We start from the raw sequence: 18,497 nt of genomic DNA, 5'->3' as shown, positions 1-18,497 counted from the left end.
TAGTATGGGGAATGACCATGCAGCTGGGAGTCACAAAAACTGGATTCAAACCTAGACTCTGCTAGTTATTAGTTGTAATTGATAGGTCAAAGCATTTAAGAGCTTGCTAGGCTCCAGGCCCTGTACAAAGCCCTGTACAAGCAAGACGTTCCCAGCTGTGATGGGCCTTACATTCTAAAGGAGTGAGAGAACAGATGTAGGAAGGAAGGGGTGGACATGGGTACCCATGGAACATGGGGAAGAAACTGCAGAAAGTGTCATGGAGGCCGGCTTCCCGACAAGATAAGGCTCACCAGTTTAAAACCCCTTGTAGCCGGAGCGGAGAGTCCAATTTTTCTGATGTCACTGCCTTCTCTGCTTTTGTTTCTACATCTCTACAGTGGGTATGAGCCTAAAGGTACCCAGCTGCATGGTCATTCCCCATACTATAATGCTATACACATCGTAGGTATTCAATAAATACTTGCCTGACTGATGCTGTTTCCAAGGTGCTTTATTGGGCTGGTGGTGGGGGAAGACCTTAAGAATATCATCTCAATTCTCAGATCTTCAGAGGGAGCTTATAGGAATCCTTACCCTGTACCTCTAATGGTGAGGAATACTTGAATATGAAAAGGATGTGTGATCTCATCAGTTTGGGAAACTCTAGGTGTGGGAAAACCCAATAAATCCTAGGTAGTTGCTTGAGGCACATGGAGGTCAAGTCACTTCCCTAGTAAATGTCTGAAAAAGGATTTGAACTCATATCTCCCCGATCCCAAACCTATCCTAATCACTATGCCAGACTGAAAACCCCAGTTACACAAACATCTATCATCCAGCATTAATTAAGTACCTACTATGTACCAGGTGCCGGGAATACAAAAGGAAGACCAGAACAAAAGTCTCAGTTCTTCAGAAGTTCATAGAATAGAATAGTGGCTGTGTTTCCTCACCACCAACCACTTCAGTCCTACATGGGATAGAGAGGTATCAATAGTATCATAGAACTTTTTTTTTTTTGGTTAAGAATCTGAGTGGATCTACCTGCTTCTTCCCATGAGTATTTAGAATAGAACTTATATGACTTGGTGTCCTCAAGGTGCAGGGGGAAGGTGGGCTGAGGGCATCTATCTTCCATTGCTAAGGCTGGGCAGGAGATCTTGTAGCCCAGAGAAAAAGATGCTGGATTTGTCATTAGGAGTTCCCATCTTATTTCTGCCCTGACTGTGTGACCTTGGGTAAATCACCTCATCTTAAAGGACAGTAGTTGATTTGTGCCTGGGTCGCTTCAATAACGACCTCACGTCTTAGGTCTCCAGCCTGATCCCCAACTCAATAGCCTCCTCATATGAAAAACAAGGGGAGGGGCAGCTAGGTGGCATGGTGAATAAAGCACCGGCCCTGGATTCAGGAGGACCTGAGTTCAAATCCGTCCTCAGACACTTAAAACTTACTAGCTGTGTTACCATGGGCAAGTCACTTAACCCCAATTGCCCTGCAAAAACCCCCAAAACCCCAAAACCAAAAAACCCACCAAAAAAAAAAAACAACAAGGGGGATGGACTATGTATGAACTTAGGAACACAATATTCTTTCCCTTGCCTCCCAAGCCCTGACTCTGCAGGACTCCTAGATAGTGAAGGGAAGTAATGCGATTTACTCTCTGTCTCCCAGGTTAAGCGCTCTCCCAGATTGCCTGCTTTTGACATTAATTAACATTAAAAATAGAACCTTCTCTATGAGGACAGCAGCCACCAGATGGCACTAAGAGCTTTTGTGGAGTAACCTGCAAAGTTTGCCCTTGAGGCAAGGTGCAGGAGGAGCTAGATGTAGGAAAGACCAGGCACTGTAGGGGGTGGCTGGGAGCCCCGGGCCAGAGACCACCTGCTCACCGGAGCAGAGACATCGTAGCCGAGGGTCTAGAACTGACCCTTGGACCTGCTGCCCAAGTCTGCATGCCCCTGGCCCCTCCAGGGCTACAGAGCAATTGGCTAGTATTCTCAGTCTCCTTGGGACCTCCCTCAGTTTCTCTGGTGATGATGAAAGATGCTTCTACAGTTGTCAGTGATTTTATACCACACTACATCACACCCCACCCCACAGACTTCATATAGTCACCATTAAAACTGACCTCAATTTAGTGCTGGGCATTGGGCAAAGCTTTCAGAAGGGAACAAAGGTGGCTGTTTTCCATTTTTAGTCGCTCAGATTTATAGCATCCGTGATTTAAATGAGAATCATGCAATGAACACCCAGAAGGGGGGGCAGAGAACAATCTCTATGTAAGTAGCTGTATTTCCTGTACTTTCTAAGGCAATTCAGGAGCCTGAGCAGGAATTTCCCTGGAAAAAAGCAGCTAGGTGGTGCAATAGATAGAATGTTGGACTTGGAGTCAGGAAGATGTGAGTTCAAATCCTCAAATACTTAATTAGCCATATGATCTTGGGCAAGTCATTTCACCTAAATCTCAGTTTTCTCATCCTTAAAATAGGAATAATATAGCCCTTATCTTTCAGGATTGCTATGAAGATTAAAAACACACACATATAAATCCATTATATATGTATATACACACATATGTAATACAATATATTTGATGTATAACAAATTATACACATATAAATAACACATTATTTATATGCACATAAATAATTTAACATTTTTACATATAAATAACAGAACATATATTATTTATAAGTATATAAATAAAAGAACATATTATTTATACATAAAATAGTTTTCAGCATATCAAATAACATATAATGCATATAAAGTCCTTTATAAACACTAAACTATTATACAAATTATTATTATCAGAAAGACAAAAAGACCAGACAGCATAATGTAGCAACAACACAGGGGAGATTAGATTCCCCACTTTGCAAAAATACTGGAGAATAGGAATATGGGTTTAGAGTCTGAAGGGACTTTAGAAAGAAATCATTTTTTTCTAGGTAATTCTTTTCTTTCTCCTCTTAAATAGTGAATTAACCCTCAGGTCAGTGGCTTTCATTCCATGAACTAGATAGTAGTTTTTACTATTGCTAAAATAAAAATGCAAAAATGTTACATACAGAATCATAGAACATTGGAGCTGAAAGGAACATTAAAAATAATTTAATTCGAGCCCCTCATTTTACAGTTGGAAAAATTGAGACCTAGAGAAGGAAATGACATGTCAAATATTTGGTACTAAATGTAGGATTTAACCCATATCCAAGTACTTCACTACAACCAAATTTTTATACCTATACATTTTTAATGCTTCAATTGTTATAGTCAGAAATGATAGTTTTAAAAATGCATTTTGTATTCGTGACTAAATCTCAGATAATAAACTTCCAAAGAAGCTAGAATTTACTTAATCTGTAAATATGTTTTTCAGAGCAACAAAGACATAATAAATTATTAAGTATTCTTTGTACTTATGAAATAATTTCCACTTGAGAATATTCATGTGTTTTGTCCATATTTATTTCTTGGGTGTATAATGCAATGAACACCTGGAAGGAGCATTAGTAAGGGGGCTGGAGAACAATCTATATGTAGGTGCTTTCTAAGGCAATGCAGGAACCTGAGTAGCAATTTCCCTGGAAAAAGCAGCTAGGTATATAAAGGATATAATGAGACATCTGCTGCCTCTGACCACATTCGCTTCCAGAATTTTTTTTTTTTGGCGGGGCCATGAGGGTTAAGTGACTTGCCCAGGGTCACACAGCTAGTGTCAAGTGTCTGAGGTCAGATTTGAACTCAGGTCCTCCAGGGACCAGGGCTGGTGCTTTATCCACTGTGCTACCTACCTGTCCCCCTGCTTCCAGAATATTAACCCTTGTGAGGTCCCTCCCTCCCCATGACATTGGGCCTCCCTGATGAGCCTAACTGTTCAGGATGTTGAAAAGGAGGACAGACACAGCTGGGACCACTGGGCAGATTCTGTGATCTTGAGAAATTTCCTGACAATTACAGGTGTCTCAACTTGGAATGCACCTCTGGAGAGGCACCGAGCTCCTGGTCATTGCTAAGTCTGTAAGTAGACTCCAGATGACCTCTTGTTGGGAATGAGCCCCGGACCAGGGTGTCAGAAGAGTCATATTCAATATATATATTTTTTTTTTGGTGAGGCAATTGGGGTTAAGTGACTTGCCCAGGGTCACACAGCTAGTAAGTATTAAGTGTCTGAGGCCGGATTTGAACTCAGGTCTTCCTGAATGCAGGGCTGGTGCTTTATCTACCGCACCACCTAGCTGCCCCCATATTCAATCTTAAATTCTGCTGCTTATTAGCAGTGTGACCATGGAAGAATTAACGACCTCTCCAGGAATTGGCCACGACCATATGACCATTGATTTTCAGTTTGTCTCTTGGGATTCCATGGTTCCATGGTAAGAATTGGTTTTCTATGAGTCACCTCACCTATAAACTATAGATTTTTTTTTCAGCAAAAGATAGAACTTTGGCAAGTAAGGACACAGTGGAAGGAAGGGTTCTGAAGTCAGAGGACTTGGGTTAAAATCCCACCTCTGATACTTACTACCTGTGGGGTATTTTTGTTGTTTGTTGTTGTTCAGTTATTTCAGTTGTGTCTGACTCTCCATGACCCCATTTGGGGTTTTCTTGGCAAAGATACTGAAATGGCTCGCCTTTTCCTTTTTCAGCTCATTTTACAGATGAAGAAACTGAGGCAAATTGGGTTAAGTGACTTGCCCAGGGTCACACAGCTAAGTCAGTGTCTGAGGTTACAGTTGAACTCAGGAAGACTAGTCTTTCTGACTCCAGGGCCAATGCTCTATCCACTAGCTGCCCATGGAGTATTAGACAATTCAATTAACTCCCCTGATCTTCAGTTTTCTTACTTGTAAAATGAGGGCATTAGGCTAAATGACCTCTGAGGTCCATTTGAGCCCAATATTTATATTCCTAAGATACCATATGTAGGGATCTTTGGCTTTAAGCAGCTCTGGGGTCTCATAAGGTTGGTATGATATGAGGAAGGTAGTACTCTGTAAAGGGTAGGACCAGTGAGTGGTAGATGGTGGGATAGTCCACTAATATATTTATGATGCTGCGCATTGGTACAAACTGAGCAGGAAAATGGAAGGGAAGACAGCATTTGTGCCCCATTGGGTTTTTTTTTGTTTTTTTTTATTTTGTTTTTAAATTTTAGTGAAGCAATTGGGGTTAAGTGACTAGCCCAGGGTCACACAGCTAGTAAGTATTAAGTGTCTGAAGCCAGATTTGAACTCAGGTACTCCTGACTCCAGGGCCGGTGCTCTATCCACTGTGCCACGTAGCTGTCCCGCCCCATTGGTTTTTGATACTGAGTTGTGTTTGCCTACTTACTGTGCCCCCACTGCCACCCCCCACTCTAGCCAGACATCATCTGGGGAAAAAGATCCTGAGGCCAGCCATCCCCACCAGCTGCTGACCAATCATCACCTATGGGTCAGGCAAGCGGCCTAGCTGGAGTGACAAGACATCCTGAGGAAGACACAAGGTAGCCTGTTCCAGACAAGATGAAAAACTACCACCCCTTCAGCTACCATCTTTTTAAAGACTCAGATGGAAATAGCTCAGGAATTTGACCTCACAAGCCTTGGGAGTGGCAGCATTCTTTTCCACCCATTCACTTAGAGAGCCAGTATTTTTTTTTTGTTCATTTGTTTGTTTTTTGGGGTTTTTTTTGGTTGTTGTTGTTTGTTTGTTTTTTTGTAGGGTAATGAGGGTTAAGTGACTTGCCCAGGGTCACATAGCTAGTGTCAAGTGTCTGAGGCTGGATTTGAACTCAGGTCCTCCTGAATCTAAGGCCAGTGCTTTATCCACTGTGCCACCTAGCTGCCCCCAAGAGCCAGTATTTTTAATGTGTCCTATTTGTAATGCTTCCAGCCCAGGTCACACAGGCACCATAGAGATGTGCCCTGAAAATTTCTTCTTATAGCTGCTGTAGCCACAGTTATTGAGAACCCAGAAAGATCAGCTCTTGCCGCCAAAGTCCTTGGCACTCTTAAATGTTTCAACATCAGAAACTGATGTGATTTTAACAGTGGAAATGACATTAAAGATGCATTATCACCTGCTGTGCTGAAGAACCCCAAGGACCAGGGAAATTTTTCATCTGACTTGCAGCTGAGACCTCCTATCAGGGACAGTATCTTACTTCCATATATGTATTCCCAGTGCTTTGCATATAGTAAGCACAGAATAAATGCTTTTTCATTCATTCATTCGTTTGCTTTTCAGTTCTTCACTTTTATTTTGGCCTGCTCATTAAAGTGTTACTTATGATTGCCAGCTCTTGACTGAGTGCCGAGCTTACAGGGTAGAAGGAAGGTGGGGGGAAGAGGAAGCTGAAGATGCATCTCTAGGAATAAGAGCCATAAAATGAAGCTAGCTGTTGTCTTCAGCAAGTTTCAGCTTCCTGCCATCTTAATCCTGATTTGGATGGTTTTATTGGCATTATAGACTGATAATAGCCATTACTTATCTACATTATTGGAGGCTATTTTAATCTAGTTATTTGATCTTCCCTGGTGGATGGGGGTGGTGGTCTTGAATGAATTGTGCCCACAATACCACTGTAGTCTGAGAAGAAAATGTCACCTTCATGTACCAAACTGGAACTGACAAGGCCAAATTCATCCTCCCTTCCTAGACGAGGTGACTAGTCTCTGGGGCAAACCCACCCATATCCCCAGTGCCAGGGCTCAGCAGAGCCGTAAAAGACAACCCTACTGGGACAAAGGATGAGATTTAAACATTCTTCATGCTATCATAGGCATGGACAAAAGGCAGGAAATGTCCAGGCTGATTCCTGTTCTTAATTCAAGCCTCTGTGAATGCATGGCATGACAGTAACCTATAAGTGAAACCTCCACAGTTTCTGTTGAGGATGAGAATAGACACTAATGTTAAATTTCTTACTTTTAGTTTTCACTTCTGTTACTCACTATAATTGAACTGTGATTAGCTTTCACATTCTTTAAAGAGAATCTTGGGAAGTTTGACCCAAAGAAGATGAGAAAATTTGACTCCCATTCCTATGAAGAAGTGGGGGTAGTGGGTATGATAATAACAGTAATAGCTAATATTTCCCTTAGCATTTTAAGGTTTTACAAAGTGCTTTACATGTGTTATCTCATTTGATCCTCATGACAACTCTATAAGATTGGTGCTATTATTATTCCCATTTTTACAGATGAGGAAACTGAAGCAAAGGTTAAGTGACTTGCCCAGGGTCATACAACTATTAAGTGTATGAGGCAGTATTAAAACTCAGATTGTTCTGATCCCGAGTTCTATGCTCTATCCATTGTGCCACCTAGTTATGTGTATAGGATGTTGAATATACTGTCAGGCTTTGTTGATGGGCTGGTTAGTTTTGCAGATTTGATTTTTTCCTCTTTCTTTTTAATACTTTGTTATTAGGGATCACTCAGAGGGTGGGGCAGCAGATGTATTTGGAAATGAAGGTGATGCAAAAACAAAATATAGCAATAAATATATAAAAAAGAAAGCCTTAAAAAGGATAAAACTTTGGGGCAGCTAGGTGGTGCAGTGGATGGAGCACCGGCCTTGGAGTCAGGAGTGCCTGAGTTCAAATCCAGCCTCAGACACTTAAACACTTGCTAGCTGTGTGACCCTGGGCAAGTCACTTAACCCCAATTGCCTCACTAAAAAAAAAAAAAAAAAAAAAAGGATAAAACTTCACAGTTAACTGAGGGAATGCTATTTTGGGTTAATGGGGGTCCAGATCTATTTTATATGTATGTGCATATACATACATACATACATGCACAAATGTGACTCATACAAAAATTCCTCCTTGCCAAAGGGTATGACTTACCCTATAGTCTAGTGTCTAGACCCACTGGATTTGGAGTTAGGAAGACCTGAGTTTGAATATTGCCTCTGATACTAGTGGTCCCTTAACCCCTCTGAACCCTTGTTTCTTCATCTGTAAAATGGGACAATAGTGCTTATAGTGCTTAGTGTGACCTATTATCAATGCCTAAGAGAGCACCACAAATTTAAGACAGTAGATTAACTTCTACTATACTCCTTTTATATAGTAGGTATGTTCCTGAAAAGATACAAGCAAATCTACATTTTGTAAAACTAATCACATTTTAAATGTGCTGAGGCAGCTTGTGACTTACAGGAATCCCACTGTGAATCTTTTCATTAGCAAAAGAAATTCTTTTTAAAAAGTAGACAATCTGGGGGCGGCTAGGTGGCGCAGTGGATAAAGCACCGGCCCTGGATTCAGGAATACCTGAGTTCAAATCCGGCCTCAGACACTTGACACTTACTAGCTGTGTGACCCCGGGCAAGTCACTTAACCCCCATTGCCCCGCAAAAAAAAGGAAAAAAAAAAAGGTAATAAAAAAAAAAGTAGACAATCTGACATCTGTCAATTTCATTGTTTTTATATATTGGCTTTTCTTACAGTGAGGCACAGTATGGATAAGTAGGCACCTACATCTGTGTTATCTAGGTGTTTTCTGGTGACAGATTTTGCAAATATTTACCTTGTTGAAAACCTATAAAACCTCTTTTAGTTACCAGAAAGAGCTTTTGTCGGTCTCTAACGAGGTCATTTTCAGGACCCCTGAAATATTATATATTTATTAATTATATTCATAATTATATTAATTATATCATATACATGAAATATTTTGCATACTTCTTATAAAAGTAATAAAACATCTCCCACTTTTCCAAATTTCAGCATCCTGGCTTTAATTATTTTTCCTTCATAGTTGTAAGAATCATCAAAACATAATTACATAGGTTGCCTTATCCCCCTCCCCCCACTTTCAGGTGGTAAAAAGATGTGTCTGAGTTATGCAAACAATAAATTATGCCTGTTAGTTGAGTCTCTTTTTAAAACAATATTTTGCAACTCAAAGATCTGCATTATTGGCATAACAATGTCAATGTTTCTCTATTGTCTCTGGAAAGGGAGCAGCTCTTGGCTAAGATATACGATTATATCACATATGCTACTAATTTCTTAGAAACAGGGCAAGTAGTTCATTTTCAGAGGCGTACAAACATTCTGACATAAATACTCTCAGTATTTATAACTCAGCAGCGCAGTGGGGACAGGGCTAGGTGAGAATCTTCGAGATGCCAAGTATGGGGTGATAGGGACGAAAAATTCAGATGTAGAACTCTTCTATTTCATGAGTTGGGAGTCCCAGAAGACTCTGCTACTTGTGGAGGTTGTCACCAGTTTCCCTAACTTCTGAAGAATGGGAAGCGGGGGGCTCAGTGGTCTCCTTGAGCGTGGTGGAGGATGCAAAGGGAGAGGCTGCCGATGATGGGGGAGAGCTGGATGACCCCTCGGTGAATGAGGAAAGGGAAGTGCAGGAGGCTTCTGCTGGCACACCACTTGAAGCAGATAGTGGGCTTCCTTTGGAAACTCCCTGCTTTGGCCGATGGGGGTGACATTTTCTTGGAGGGAGGAAAGTTTCCAAACGATTGCAAAACCCACTAGGAGCTGAGTAGGCTGAGACCACAGACAAGTCTGAGAAGGAAAGCTTTAGGCCCGTGTCCACATCAGTTTCCTGGGCACCCTCTAAATCATCAACAGACAGCTTGGGGTTCTGTTTCTGTTCTGATGCCTCTTCTGCCCAGGAGCCTTTGTTTAAAACCCACAGTGGTTCAGCCAAGGGCAAGGAGTCAGAGGCAAGGGCAGCTCCTCCAGTGGGCAGACAAAACAAGGACTTGCTCCTCTGGAATGACCAAGCAGGGTGACGACCGTGGCTGTTTCTTTGAGTCCGACCTCCCTGATTCCCAGGGGGTAGGTCAGGCTGGTAGAGCCCATTGGCTGGACCGCCTGATTGCTGTTGCTGCTGCTGCTCAGTGTGCGGCTCCGTGGAAATGAAGCGGATGAAGGGATGAAGGAAGAATTCTTCTCTGAGTAGCCAGTGAAGCTTGCTGGTTTTTGAAGATTTCCTATACAAACTGTGTGCCTGTTGGGGGAAGGCGGAATATACTCCATTAATGTGGATTGTTAGTCTCCTGGTGCTCATTTGTAATGTTATCCTTGCTACATATAAATCATTCTCTTGAATTATTGAAGAGCCTAAGGGAACACTGTGACAACTCAATAGAAAGGAGGTTATTGCACTTAGATTAACAATATTAATAATTAATAATATTGCAACACAATAAATAACATCAACTGTTAATAATAGTAATAATGTAAGTATTATTGTACTTAAATGTCAGGCGCCCCCCCCCCCCCCCCCGCCCCCCCAAAGCCTACAAATTCTATAGGAAAGATCAAAACCCAGCCCAAGTATCAAGAATCCTTAGTGAGTCTACTTTATAAACTATGTGGGATGATCCAAACTCATGGTGAAATGAAATGTATTGAAAAGGAGATTTCATCCTTCCTGAGCAATAAATTTCTTTAAACACCAGAGAAGAGTGGAATGCTACTCTCAGAGAAAGAAGAATCTATTTTCTTTCTTTCCAGAGACATCATAACATAGTAGAAAGAACAATGGATTTGGTGTCAGAGAAGGGGAGATTCAAATCCCAGTTCTGCTTGCTTATTACCTGTATGGCCTAAGGTAAATTACTTAACCTCTCTGGGTCTCAGTTTTGCCATATATAAAATGGGGAGGGGGGTATATAACATGATCTCTTGAGTTCCTTATAACATATAATATTATAATATAAATCCATGACCCTAGGAGCCCAGGAAAAATATGTAGTAGTAGTAGTAGTAGTAGTAGTAGTAGTAGTAGTAGTAGTAGTAGTAGTAGTAGTGGTAGTGGTGGTGGTGGTGGTGGTGGTGGTGGTGGTGGTAGTGGTGGTGTTTGTGGCAACAGTGTTGGTGGTAGTAGTAGTGGTGGTAAGAGTGGTGGTAGTGGTGGTGGAGGTGGTAGTTGTGGTGGTGGTGAGAAATCATGAAGAGGGCAAAACAGAGTTAGATTATAGGGAATGATGATAAAAGCTACCTACATGACCATGAAGAAGTCACTTAAAGTCACTGGCCCCCAGTTTTCTCATAAGTAAAATGAGAAGATGGGAAAAGATGGCCTCTTAGGTTCTTTTCATCTCTATAAGGCAGAAGACACAGGGAAGCAATGGTGACTCCTCACTCTATATTCCCTGTCCTTGGTTATTAAAGCAAATATGGAGAAAGCCAATAACATCTTATATTGCGCTGGATTATAGAAATGCATGCATATAATTTTTGGTTCAGTGAAATTGGGAAGGCCCAGACCTGAACCAGCCTACTCAATTTTAAAGCCTATGTCAGGGTTAAGATAAGATCCTAGGGTTTGCCACAACTGAGAATGCTAAACATGCACTGAAATGAGTGACGTGCAATTAAGAAAAAAAATGAACTAGCATTCCATGAATTTAGTCCCAGAAGCCTATAAATAATTAGTAGGTATTGATTGCCCTCTCCCTAATACCCCATCCACTTTTTATGGTAACAGGACTGTCCAGTAAGCTTTGGGAGTCATTAATTACCAGGCTTAATCCCAGCTACTGAAGATTCTCTGCAGGGACTTGGACATTTGCCTTCCCTTTAGTTCTATTTCCTTTACTTCTGTTTTCTGTCCACTGCTTTCAGAAAATCAGAAAAGAAACCGGCTGTTTACTGTTGCTTAGTACCTACAAACCTTGCCTTAAATCCATTTGGCCACTTGTAAGCTCCAGTCCTGGTTTTTTCCTTATTGTATGTATATTCAGAGTCCAGCATAGCACTTGACACATAGTAAGTAATTGCTAAATGCTTATTGATTGACAGATTGTGTATCTCTCCCACACCACAGAGGACCCACACAGAGGGGCTGGAGAGAATGGTTTTGTCTGTGCTTTAGTTCCTGATTTATGAACTCTTGAAGTAGTGCCAGGACTAACTTACTCTAGGTAATTCATATAGTCCCTTATAGCTCTTTAAATCTTGACCCATTGCTTTACAAAGCACTTGCCTCAAAACATCCCTGTGAAGTAGATGGTACAAAATAGTCCACTTTTACAATGGCAAAGCTCAGGTGAAATGGCTTGCTCAGTGTCACTTAACTAGCATGATAGTCAGAACTGAGATTGATTTGAACCTGGTTCTTTTGGCTCCAAGTCCAGTGCCAGTAAACCTCCCTGCTTCTAATAACAGAGACATAAAAGTCTTGAAGTTTACAAAGAGAGTTAGCAAGGGAGAGGGGATAGAGGACACTGGGGGCTATAAAGACCTCCGTTTAAATCCTGACTTTGACATATACTAGCTATTAGACCAAGTTAATCGACAAGTCAATTAGCCTCTTAGTGCCCCAGGGAATTCTCTAAGATTATAAGGAGTTCCATTTTGACATCAGGGGTGTCGAATACCCATATGTGGTCTACCCTACCCCCTAGCATCAGAACCAGATTAAAATACAACTGGGAAATATTTAACAAAATAAATAGAAATACAATTAAGCATATAACATTAATATTAATAAAATAAGGCAGGTAATAAAATTAATGGTTTTCCAAGTCAATATGCAAACTTCAGAGACTTCATGTATGGTTTAGTGGCACCCCCTTTTGATTTGTTAGTTACCACTGCCCTATGTAGATCAGATCCAGACTTTAAAAAAAAAAGTTTACTAAACACTTTCTTCACAACCTTGTAAGGCAGGGAGCATGAGTTTAATCCTCTGTGATGAAGGCATGGGCATTAGCAGTCAGTTTTCTCATGTGTAAAATGAAGAGGTTCACCCAGGCAGGTATGCATGCTGCTCAATACTAGGGAGCACTTAGCAAAAATGCTGACTTCCCCTTGGTTCTTGGAGAGTAGGCATTCATCCTCTCTTTACTCTACCCCTTAATGCGGGTGGCAATGCTTATCAGAGTGTAAGGATCTGATCTATATGGATTTATTCAATTAATCTCTTGGCTCAGACCCCACCCATCAGAAAAGTACCACTTTCTTTGTTTTGTGTCATATTTAAATGGATCCTAATCATGTGAATATGGAATAACAGAATTAACACAGAAGTGTGGCTTAACTTCAGATCATTTAACTTCAAACAAGCAAAAGGAAAAAACCAACAACTCTCAAATGTGATAAAGCAGCTATCATGCAGGCTGTGTCTTCAGCCCTTCCCAAATCCAGGCATCCTTTTGGAATTTTATAGGCATGCCCTAGATCCAGGAGTTGCTGGACTTAGTTCATGTGCTTAGTCTCAAATTCCCCATTTAGCTGCTCCTATTGGAAATTATCAATCATTTCCTGTCTAATTTTCCAACTGTTTCCAACTGTTCTGAAACATCTTCTAGCCATTTACCGCTTGGCCTCATAATGGGTCAACGTCCATTTAGTTAAGTAACTTAAAAATTGGAACCTGCCTTTGGTGATACTGCTTTTCTACTCCATATTTTGTTTTTCAATTGCTACTCTGTCTTAAGACTGTTTTCTGGCATGGACACTCAAGGGTTGGGCTGAACTATACTTTTAATGGAGGCAGCTAGGTAGCAATGTACAGCAGTGAACCTGGAATCAGGAAGACTCAAATTCGAATCTAGTCTCAGACACTCACTAGCTATATGACCTTGGGTACATCACTTAATTTCTGCCCCATTTTCCTCAACTGGAATAATAACAGCATACACCTTACAGAGTTGTTGTGAAGACAAAATGAGATCATATCTGTAAAGTACTTAGTAGGGTACCTGGCATATAACAGGTGCTTATTAAATAAATGCTTAGCAATTTCCTTCTTTCCGAAGGATCCTAGGTGCCAGTTTATGATTAGAGGAGCAGTGAATGAAAGCCCAGGTTCAAATATGGAGAGAGACACTCCTTTAGCTATCATTTCTCCAGTGAGCTCTTCACTCCTTGAATGTCTGCCTGGCTGAATTCTATGTCACTTCTTTACATTTATAGCATGGTAGTCATGGAGTATATGGTTTTCCTGACCCCACTTACTTAACTTTGCATCCATTCATGCATTCTGTATTTTCTAGCATAAATCAATATTATACTCTGTCAGTAACTTTTTCTGCAACGATTGCTGTAAACATATGGTTTTAGATGTTTTTGTTTTGCTTAATTACCTTGATTGTTTTCTCAGTGTTTGATAATCTTTGCATTTATGGTATAAATCCCACTTGGTTATGATGATTTCTTGAATAAATTGCTATGGTGTTTTTGGTCAATAATTTATTTTAAAATGGTTGAATTAATATTCAGAAATAATATGGTCCTTTGCTTTATCCTTCCCTGGCATTAAGATTATATTTTAGTGTTCCTGCTATCAGTCTTTTTTCATCCTGATTTGGATTTATTGATGGGTGGGCCTTAGATATGAAGGTTATGACTCGTTGATTAGCTAGGGCACAAATATAACCTTTGCTATATTAGTATTATTGTTCCCATTTCACAGAGGTAAAGTGACACCTCATGATTGTACAGATAAATTTTGGAGCAAGGAACTGAATTCAGTCTCCTAAATTCCATTTCCAGAGTTCTTACTACTAAACAGATAATCAGTCTGTAGGTGATGTTTCCTGGCATCTGATGGGTTGAAAACCTCTGCTAGTACTCTTGACATCAGAGAATACCCAGCAACACCATTAGTTTTGTCCCAAGCACAGCCCTTGTGAAATCTCAGGAAAAAAACTTCCCTTGCAGGCAGTGAGTATGACAATGGTATCAGAAAACACACAGTGGAAGATAGTAACTTCTGGATGCGAGATGATGAACATGTTCACTAGAGAATGAGGCAAGTCATGAGGACCGAGTAGGTACAGAGAATGGAAGACAAAAACCATAGCTTGAACATAAGACCAGAAGAGGCATAGGTGATGTTATATGGAGAGTGTGAGCCCAGGTAGTTTGTGTGTGGGGAAACAGTCAGGAAAAATGCCAGTGTGTGGGAGACAGAATGGGAGACAGTTTTCAGGAGTTCCGGAGGTAATTCTGTGAAGAGGCGTTAGCATGATCACCAGGATGAGTGTGGAAGCATGCTCTTTCTTCACTAGGTCCAGGACTGAGAAGGAAGCAAACATGTGAGCCTGAGGTCTAGTGACTTTCACACATGGCAACAGTAATACTGGGGAGGCATGATATCTATGTCTCCATCAGATTATATTTATTTGAATGGCAAACCACTATCGATTCTTATAGTTTCTTTTTTTTTAACTTTTTTTAATTTTTTTTTTTAGTGAGGCAATTGGGGTTAAGTGACTTGCACAGGGTCACACAGCTAGTAAGTGTTAAGTATCTGAGGCTGGATTTGAACTCAGGTTCTCCTGACTCCAGGGCTGGTGCTCTATCCACTGTGTCACCTAGCTGCCCCGATTCTTATAGTTTCAATATGAGTATAGATGATGTGTAGGGGACACAAGAAGATCCAGACCTCAGGGTCTGAGAGAACCCAATGGCAGCTGTCTGAATGTTTAGGAGTAGATGTATGACCAGATGGGATGTTCTGCTTGAACCCATTAACTCAATTATGATGGAAATCAATGGGGAAATTATTTTGTTTATAAAAACTCATTTGACAAACAAGGTTTTAGGAGCACATCTGTCTTATAAAGTGAGTCACGCCACGTGTGGGTTTTTAACCCATCAGATGCCAAGACTTTATTGAACCTTGCACCAATTAATTACTGGACCATCTTGTGTCTTCATCAGCAAGATCTGGGGCCTTACAATTTGTTCTGAAGTGAACAACACCTGAGTTATCCATGATTCAAAAGCTCTTTTCCTTCCAAGTTTCACCTGTGTGCATTTCTGCTGCCTAGGTCCAGACCATTCACAGAAGTAATCCTTACACCGGCTTCATCTCCACTGAAATCTTTATTCAGGTTTAATCAGGTTTCATTTCCTAGCAACTTTACCCTGCTTCCTAAAGTCTTATATGCTCACCCCCAGGGATTTCCTAATGCTGCCAACACCTCTTTCCCTTCACAGTGGAGACGTTTGGGCACCTTTTAAGTTCCTCATAGAGGCTTCCTATCAATCACCAGGCTCTTTGAATATTCCCTTCATGCTGCCATTTTGATCCCTTCTAATACCTGACTGAATCACATCTACTCAGTCATCTTTTCTTTCACCTGGGCTAAGTTTAGCCTGGAGCAGACTAGGTCTTCAAGTATCTGAAGAATGGTCATGTGGAGGATGGATTAAACTTATTCTATTTGGGGGGCAGCTAGGTAGCACAGTGGATAGAGCACCAGCCCTGGATTCAGAAGGACCTGAGTTCAAGTCTGGCCTCAGACACTTAACATTTACTATGTGTGTGACCCTGAGTAAGTCACTTAACCCCCAATTGCCTCACCAGTAAAAAACAAAGTAAAAAAAAAACCACGACCTTATTCTATTTGGCCTCTGGTTCTGCAGAACTAGGAGCAAGGAGTGAAATTACTGAGCTGAGGGAAAATTTAGGCGTTATGCAGAACCAAACCAAAACAATAGAATTGGGCTCCCCTGCCCAATCCTAACAGTGAAAGCAGTCCAAAAATGGAATGGCCTACTTTGGAAGGTAGTGAGCTCCCCTTCACTTAAAGTCTTCAAACAAAACCTGAATAATCACTTAACATTTTTTAAAATTTTAATTTTTTTAATTAAAATTTTTTTGAATGACCACTTTTTTATGTAGGAGGTGCATAAAATATCAGCCAGGTGTGCTTAGCTGTAACAGCATACTTGTTTCAACACTCTCTATATACTTATGCTTGTTGGGGATGGTTTAGAGAGAATTCTTTGTTCAATATGACTTGACCTAGATGGAATTTGATGACCCTTCCAACTCTGAGATTCTGCAACTTTATTCTCCATTGTTTCCTTTCTCAAATGCCATGCCACATAATTATCACTAAAATTTTACTAACAGTCACCTAAAGAAGTAAGGGTGGTTAGATGGCACAGTGGATAGAGCACTGAACTGGAATTCAGGAAGACTCATCTTCCTGAATTCAAATATAGACTCAGACATTTACCAGCTGTGTGACCCTGGGCAAGTCACTTAACCCTGTTTGCCTCAGTTCCTCATCTGTAAAATGAACTGGAGAAGGAAATGGCAAACCACTCCAATATTTTTGCCAAGAAAGCCAGAAATGGGATCATAATGAGGTGGATATGACTGAAAAAGAACCGAACAACAAAAAAGAGATCAAATTATGGAATTCTAAAATATACTTTGTATGCTGTGCTCCAGGTTAAAAAACACACACACAACAGATAAGCAGTTAAACCGGATTTACTTGTCAATCAATCAACCAGCATTTATTAAAAAACCCTACTATGTGCCAGGCACTATGATAAGTACTGGGAATCTATTTCTTGCCTAAATAAAAAGAGGTTTTAGGGTATATATGGATCTAGGTCTGCAAGTACGTAAGATGTGCTGGCTGCAGCTGGCTAAGGAAAGGATGAAAGGAGAAGCAGCTAAAGGTGGCTCCTGATAAGTGTGCTGATAACAATGTCAAGGTGGCATCATTTGGGCCAGTTTGCTTTGATTGATTTTGTGGTCACAGACGACCCCCAAGCCCTGACCAGCATCAGAAATCTGGAGCAAATAGTCACTCAGCTGAGGGACATATATATGCAGGGAAACCTCATCCTTCTCACTTCTGGTGAGTATATGGTTTTCCCCCATAGGTAAATCTCCCTAATTGTTACCACTCTTCATTGCCCCTGAAATTACTTTTATTTGCTTTGTAGAGAGTTTGTTCACCTCCACTCTGTGGCTTCCCTGATTTCCTTCAAGACTCAATTCAAATCCCATATTTTCATAGGTGATCTTCTCTCTGAAACTGCATTCCATCTACACTGTATATATCTGGTATGTTTCGTTGTTTCTACAGTGTCCCTCCATAGATAATACGAAGCTCTTTACACACTGTATCAATCTTTTATATACTTGTATGTTTTCCCCCCCATTTGAGTATGATCCTCTTGAGGGAAAAGACGATGCTTTTGCTTTCTATATATCCCACGTGCTTAATAGATTGCCCGGCACCTGTTGTTTGTCCTTTGTTTTTGAAGCGGACCAATGATATCATGGGTGATGTCTTGACTTGTGTGTGAATTGGATTTAAGTGAAGCAGAGCTGTACAAAATCTTTAGCCTTATCCAAGGCCAGTGGCAGGACAAAAGTTCAGATGACTGGAGATACATGTGATAGCCGATGTCTGATAGCTTACCACCTCAGGAGGGGTGGAGGGAGGGGAGGAGGGATAGAATTTGGAACTCAAATCAATTAATCAATAAATAATATATTTATTAAAATTTAAAAAAAAAGAGATGACTACAGATAGCCCAGGATGCAGTGAATGATCTTGGCATCTTTGATGTCTGACCAAGCTCTAAGCACTCCACAACATGTGCTTCAATTGCTTTCATGGCCACTGGAACGAATTATTCTCGTCCACCCATTTCACCAGTGAAAGACTTCACATACTTGGGGCAGATATCTCCCTAATTCACCACAGATTTGAGGCCTGTCACTTACCCTCAGCTGGTTTAGCCCATCCACTGAGACAGTTTACTGAGGTATGGCTGC

General features: G+C 40.8%; 1 protein-coding gene across 2 annotated transcripts in view; it reads right to left on the bottom strand.

Annotated features, from left to right (window-relative positions):
• Positions 1–8,310: 8,310 nt before the first annotated feature.
• FAM124A (family with sequence similarity 124 member A) overlaps positions 8,311–18,497 on the bottom strand; it is a 115,869-nt gene continuing 105,682 nt past the window's right edge. For both annotated transcript variants that reach the window (XM_043995044.1, XM_043995045.1), the window contains one exon: positions 8,311–9,956. In XM_043995044.1, coding sequence (XP_043850979.1) covers positions 9,192–9,956 — 765 coding nt within the window. In that variant the 3' untranslated portion in view covers positions 8,311–9,191. The remainder of the gene's footprint in view (positions 9,957–18,497) is intronic.

The sequence above is a fragment of the Dromiciops gliroides genome, chromosome 3 (assembly GCF_019393635.1).
Source record: "Dromiciops gliroides isolate mDroGli1 chromosome 3, mDroGli1.pri, whole genome shotgun sequence".
Lineage (NCBI taxonomy): Eukaryota > Metazoa > Chordata > Mammalia > Microbiotheria > Microbiotheriidae > Dromiciops > Dromiciops gliroides.
Note: the sequence above shows the minus strand (reverse complement) of the source record. Positions and strands in the feature narration are given on the sequence as shown.